Raw genomic sequence first — 6,195 nt, forward strand, 5'->3', positions numbered from 1 at the left:
TGAAATATTAATTCATGAGTTTTGGTGTCCAGGTTCATTATCATTGCTTTGTACAAATGCCATACACATCACAGATACACAAAACCCTATATTAAATGTACTTTTTTGTTTAAAACTATAGTACTGAAGTATGATTAACCAACAAAAAGCTATACATCCTTAATGTACTATATACAATTTAATCATCACTTCCACAAACATATTCATCATCTCCAAGTGTTTCTTCCCAGATTCTTCACTCATTTTTATAAAAATTGTAATAATAACACTTCACATGAAATCTCCCTTAGCACAATTTTAGTATGCAAGTCAAGTCGTCACCAGTAAGACACTGTTGTACAAGATACTAGGACATGCTCTCGATCATACTCATGTCTCATAACTCAAGCTTTGGTCAACTCACCCAATACCCACACTTCCACCTGCTGCCAGCTCCTAACATCCACCATGCTAAATACTGCTTTTATAAAATAGTAAAGACAGCATCTATTCTCAGCTTGAAAAGAAAGACACACACCAACACAGTATGAGTTGGCTACAGAGTGTGATTAAAGCAGAAAGGGGAAAGACATGAAGGTGTGGGTTCGGATGTCTCCAATTCACATGGGATCTAATTCATCTCTGCACTCTGGCAAAAGTAATCAGAAAGTAGGAATCAGAAGGCAAAGGTAAAATTTACCTTAACACTTCCGTCACAGAGAAGTCTGAGCCCACTTGCCTCAAGGTCACAAAAGGGCAAAGATTACAGCTAAGAAATGGTTTCCTCTGGAAACTCCTAAGCAGCCATGTCTGGTTTTGTGTGGCTAGACTGCGGTCATGGTTCCTATGCCAGAAGTCCACATTTGAAGGCAGCAGGAGATGTTTAGGTGCCTTAATCTTTTTTTTGGTTTTTTGGTTTTTTTAACTTTAGCTTTCCTCTTCTGGCATTTAAGTTTCTGATGAAAACCTCATAGCTTCCCAATATGTCCTCTTACTGGCATTTTACAATAATAGATAAGATTAAGATGTCTAAAAAAATTTTTACAAATCCTTCATTTCCCACTCCTAACTCCACACCAAAAAGGGCACTATGTGTGTTGCTTACCATATAGAAACAGATTATTCTGTTTTAAGCATGTCATGGATGTATTGAATTTTATAGAAATGTTACAAGTAATCAAATATATTTTAATATATATGACAGAAGAACTATTTCCCCATGCCAACATCCAAAGGCTTATTTTAAAGACCAAATAGTTTTTGTTAATGTTCCGTGGTGGCGCACGGCTTTAATCCCAGCACTTGGGAGGCAGAGGCAGGCGGATTTCTGAGTTCGAGGCCAGCCTGGTCTACAAAGTGAGTTACAGGACAGCCAGGGCTATACAGAGAAACCCTGTCTCGAAAAAAAAAAAAAAAAAAAAACAAAACAAAAAACAAAACATAAAAAAAATGTGGTTTTTTTTCATGTTCTTCAAAAATTCTTAGTGTCTGAGTGCTGTTACCATTTGTATTACAAAAGCCTCGTGGCTGACAGCACTGTGCATTTAGCTCCTCCTGGGAGGAGGTGCACTTTAAATCTATCTACCTTCTATACTTTCATTCCAAGCCCAGGAGGAGGAACATCATACATAACTCATGTCTTGATACAGCATGTGATAGCACTTACACGGCAGCAGGAGGGAGCCAGAGTTTTGCTTTCTGTTATCTTACATCTTTCATTAACATCTATTTCTCTATCAACATCCGGCCTCTCCAACCCCTGGCATGTTACATTTAAACTACAAACCCAATGTGTAAAATCACCAGGCCAGTGTGGAAGAAGGGAAAGAACTGAAGAGTTCAGTTAAAGAAATTCCTTTCTCTTTAGCCACTAAATCCAGATCTCTCAGGATCAAATGAGCCATTATAATTAGAGTTCAATGATCAAGTTGAAATGGATGTGGGGTTGTTTGGCTTTTGTTTTTAATTAATCTTAATTAATCTTAATTAAATTTATTAAGTAAATTTAATTAAAATAAATAAATATTAGTTACTATCAAGAAGGAAGAATTCAGCCACTCTGTGCAAAGACTATTCCAGTGATATGTGTTTTGTGTGGGTGGTTATGTTAACCATAAAACTCCAAGAGGAGAAGAGTGCCCACACAGCATGTGTGAAGCCCTACGCTATGTGGAATGATAATGTGGAACCCGGTACCACAAAATTAAAAGAGGAAACGTTTCATTCTTGGCACTTGCACGTGGACACACACAGGGCAGGCACACCTTCTCCCTTGATGGTCAGTCTTGTTGCTCCGTTTATGCTGCCATATTTAGGTATAACTTCTGTCACTTTGGGAATTGTCTCAGAGCTACCTGAAAAACACATAAGGATGACAGTGATATAAGCAAGATCTTCATTCCAAGCCATCACATTTCCCATTCATGTTGTAAGATGCGAATGAACTCTGACTAATGCCCGAATGGGGATTTAAGTACTTAATCAACACTCACTAGCTTTGTGTGAAGAACTTTCTGGGATTTACAAAGAATAAGAATAACAAAATGGTCTTCACCACTACAGATCCATAACTGTACCAGCAGCTTACACAGCACTGGCAATACCTGCATAGAGAAGTAGATTAGTATTTAGCACTAGCACGTAAGTGCAGGGCTAGGAGATACAAAGGCAAATGCTGTATTTTAAGAAGAAAGTGCTTCCTATCCCTTTAGGAGTGGTCCATAGTTCCTGACAGCTTTCCAGTATCCTAACGATGCAGAGTGAATAGTGAAAGGACCACTTAGCCACTCTTCAAACTGGGTTAGCTTCCTGCAGACAGAGAAGGGTTACATTTGTATTAGCCTCCCTAAAGTCTAACTTAGTCCAAAATGGAAGAAAGAGCACAGGGTCTTGGGTAGCCTGTAAAGAAACACTTCCCTCATATTTCTGGGACCACTCTGGTTTCTAGAATGGGATTCCCCGCTGCATCTTGAAGGGCAAATATAGACGAGTTAGCCTGGATCTACCATTCAGAAATAGAAGGGAGGCTCTAATAGAAGTTGCTGGGCCAGCGGGGCAAAGCCAGCAGCTTCTTTGGAGAACTGTACGGAATTCTTGAACATGGCTAGGAAATACGATGCGCAGTGGCTAGAGGTGTTTTATTTTCTGCCTAGAGTGTATAGAGGCAAATTAAATAGACGCAAAAACAGTTTGTTAGAGTAAGTACAAAACATTAAGGCACAAAGAACAGCCCAAAGATTATTGTTTAAAACGGATCTCTGGGAAAAGGTGAAGGAACTTCTGACTGGGTAGTTCATTGCTGTTTGAAAACATGTAGCATGGTCTTGTGTCTTGTGGCAGCCACAGCTCCTCAGAAGAACGGAGGCTTCGGCGCCGGGACCCAGCGCCTGCGAGCTTCAGGTTAGCATTGATCTTGAGTTTGCAGTGTGTTGCAGTATGTTCCTACTTGCAGTCCCTGCCCCCGAGAGCCAAGAGAGGATCGATCTGCAGGGAGCTGGATCCCATCTCCAGACATTGCCGCTCAACACATATCTCAAGTTCATCCTCTCCTTATCTCAGCACACAACTCCAATTTCTTATCACGTTCTCCCCAGCCCTCTCCTGGGGTTTGCTTTGAAGACACTGGGCAGCTTACCCTGGAAGTGACAGACACCCGCCACAACACAACCTGACCTCCTGGGAAGAGCTTTCCCTTCTGCTGAGAAAGAGACCCAAGGAGAGCAAGAAGAAGAGGGGTGGGGGTGGGGTTTCAGGTGGTGCCTACTGCCCCGCACCCAGCTGCTTTTGCAGGTTTTTTTTTTTCTTTCTTTCTTTCTTTCTTTCTTTCTTTCTTTCTTTCTTTCTTTCTTTCTTTCTTTCTTTCTTTCTTTCTTTCTTTCTTTCTTTCTTTCTTTCTTTCTTTCTTTCTTTCTTTCTTAAATTATGCCACTCTGGAGGCGGGTGAGAAACTTCCTCAGTTCAACCCCAGCACTGATCAACAATTACGAGGGAGGTTTCTCGAGCTAGTCCTACCTGTACTGGTGTCTTTCTCTGGGTTCCAACCTCTGTTTCAGACTTTCTCGGTACTGTCCCTGTATGAGTCAGAAGGCTGTTGCCGACCTTCCAGGACCCCAGGTTCCCAGGAGGGCGTCTGCCCAGGGCAGATGGCAGGTGGGCCCCCCTCCCTGTGACCAGTAGAGCAGGGTCTCTGGATTGGTTCCCGACCTTCTCCCCACTGCGTTACCTTTGTGGGAATCTGCTGCACACCAAAGCAACCCAGAGAGAAACCAGGTCCCTGAGAGCCACAGGTGTCCCATCGCAGAGCTGGTGCTGCAGAGTCTGCAGCAGCCGCTTGATTGCAGAAGCCGCCTGAGCTGAAGCTTGCTTGGCTCTGGGAGCTGCTCCAGGGTGGGGACTCACCCCAGAAGCCAGGGCGAACCTGGCTGCCAGAGACCTGCCCCGCCCCCAGCTCGTCCGCGGTGTGTCTGGGATTTCACAGACACGGACATACACCACACACACACACACACACACACGCAGAGACAGAGAGATCTCCCACCCTTATTTTCCTTCTTTTAAATTCTAGAACTATATATTTTTATTTGTCTGTCTACCGTTCTCAATAATCGCCTTAGATTAATTAATTATAAGACCACCTACTACATGAACCCCATTCACTTTTTTTCACACAGGATCGTTCTAGCCCTTCAGTTGACAAAGATAAAAATAAAACTTTATCTGATAGCTGGAAGTTTCCCAAACACCGTGTCTGTGGCAGAGCAGACATAACTGACAGCAACTGATACTTTCCTTGCTAGCACTAGTCCAGCTATCTCAGTAAACTCAAGCACAGTGACATTCAGGGAGTGAGAGCTTAGCAGTGTGTCTGAAGCTAGTATTCTTACTTTTGTCAGAGCCTTAGGTGGTACATCTCTGGAGAGAGCTTGCTGGGGGAACAGGGTACGGTCATGGTGTCCATAAGGGTGCCAGGTAGCAGAAGAATGAGAAACACCGGTTCCCACTTGTGGACTGTGAGGTTCTCATGCCTACTGAATGCTCCCCAAAGTGATTCCTTAGTCTTTGACTATCCACCTCCTCTTTCTACTCCTCCCACCCTAGTTGTAAAGGTACTTTGTTCTTACAGAATTCATAGGAGAGCTGAATAAGGATCAAGTACTAACATCAGGGTGGAAGTGTTTGGCTAGGTGTCCTTCCGGTGTTTGCGGCAAATGGGGATGCTCATGTAGGCTGAAGCATTTTGGGCCCCTATCATCATGATACAATTAACCTCACATGTTTGACCAAAGAAAATGTGTGAAATCAAATGTGAAAGATCATTAAATAAAACCTAGAATTTTAAATAATTTCAGAATGCATGCATCCATATATATCCATATGCTTTTCATTTTTCTGTAATTGTAAAAATTTTCCTAGAACATTTAGCATTCTTTGTTTATCCTTTCACCTTTCTCTCTTGTAGGAAGAAATACCTTTCTCCCCTGACATGCCATCCTCCTCTTGTGCACTCTCAGGAACTCTTTTGCCGTTATCATTTCACCAACATCCCTTTTATCTCATTCCAACGAGCCTCCTCTCCCCTTGCCCACTTTTCCTAGAAATAAACACAGTGTTCATTATGTAAATAATAAGAACAGTGTGTGTGTGTGTGTGTGTGTGTGTGACAGAGAGAGAAAATGCATATAATGTATATGTGTTGGAGATGGGGTGTCTTACTATACAGCCCAGGCTAGCCTCAAACTGTAGGTCCTCCTATCTCAGCCTATGCCAGCACACCCAGTTAGACCTTTATCTTTTTGTAAAATTATGGCAAAATCCCAAATTTATTAAGGGCACTGCTGAAAGCATTCATCTGCTCCAAGGAGGAACATTTCATCCATGTTCCAAGGTCTGCCCCAATTGCTTGAAGGATGGGGGGAAGGGTGCCTGTGCCAAAGTGAGTGAGTGGCAATCAGAGGACAAATTGCAGTGGTCACTTCTGTCTTTCTACCTGGTGAGAGAGACCGGGGATCAAACTCAGAGCATTAGACTTGGCGCCAAGTGCCTTTACTCTTTGAGCCATCTCTCTGATTCTCTTGTATCCTTTTATGTTTCTACTTAACCAAGAGTAATTACCTGGTCCATTACAGTTGTTCTTTCCACTGAACCTCACCTCCATTAACACTAAGCTTATTTAACAAGATTAAATTTGTTTGTACAACAATGTATGTATGTGCATGT

The 6,195-nt window shown here is 42.4% G+C and overlaps 1 protein-coding gene across 1 annotated transcript in view; it reads right to left on the reverse strand.

The window, feature by feature from the left end:
- Positions 1-4,313, reverse strand: part of Pkhd1l1 (PKHD1 like 1) — a 140,204-nt gene extending 135,891 nt beyond the window's left edge. The window contains exons 1-2 of the mRNA XM_085831797.1: positions 4,202-4,313; positions 2,244-2,333 (exon numbers count right to left, since the gene is read on the reverse strand). Coding sequence (XP_085687923.1) covers positions 2,244-2,333; positions 4,202-4,274 — 163 coding nt within the window. The 5' untranslated portion in view covers positions 4,275-4,313. The remainder of the gene's footprint in view (positions 1-2,243; positions 2,334-4,201) is intronic.
- Positions 4,314-6,195: the final 1,882 nt, after the last annotated feature.

Source organism: Mus caroli, unplaced genomic scaffold (genome assembly GCF_978045245.1).
Source record: "Mus caroli unplaced genomic scaffold, Mus_caroli_1 scaffold_16, whole genome shotgun sequence".
NCBI classification, from domain to species: domain Eukaryota; kingdom Metazoa; phylum Chordata; class Mammalia; order Rodentia; family Muridae; genus Mus; species Mus caroli.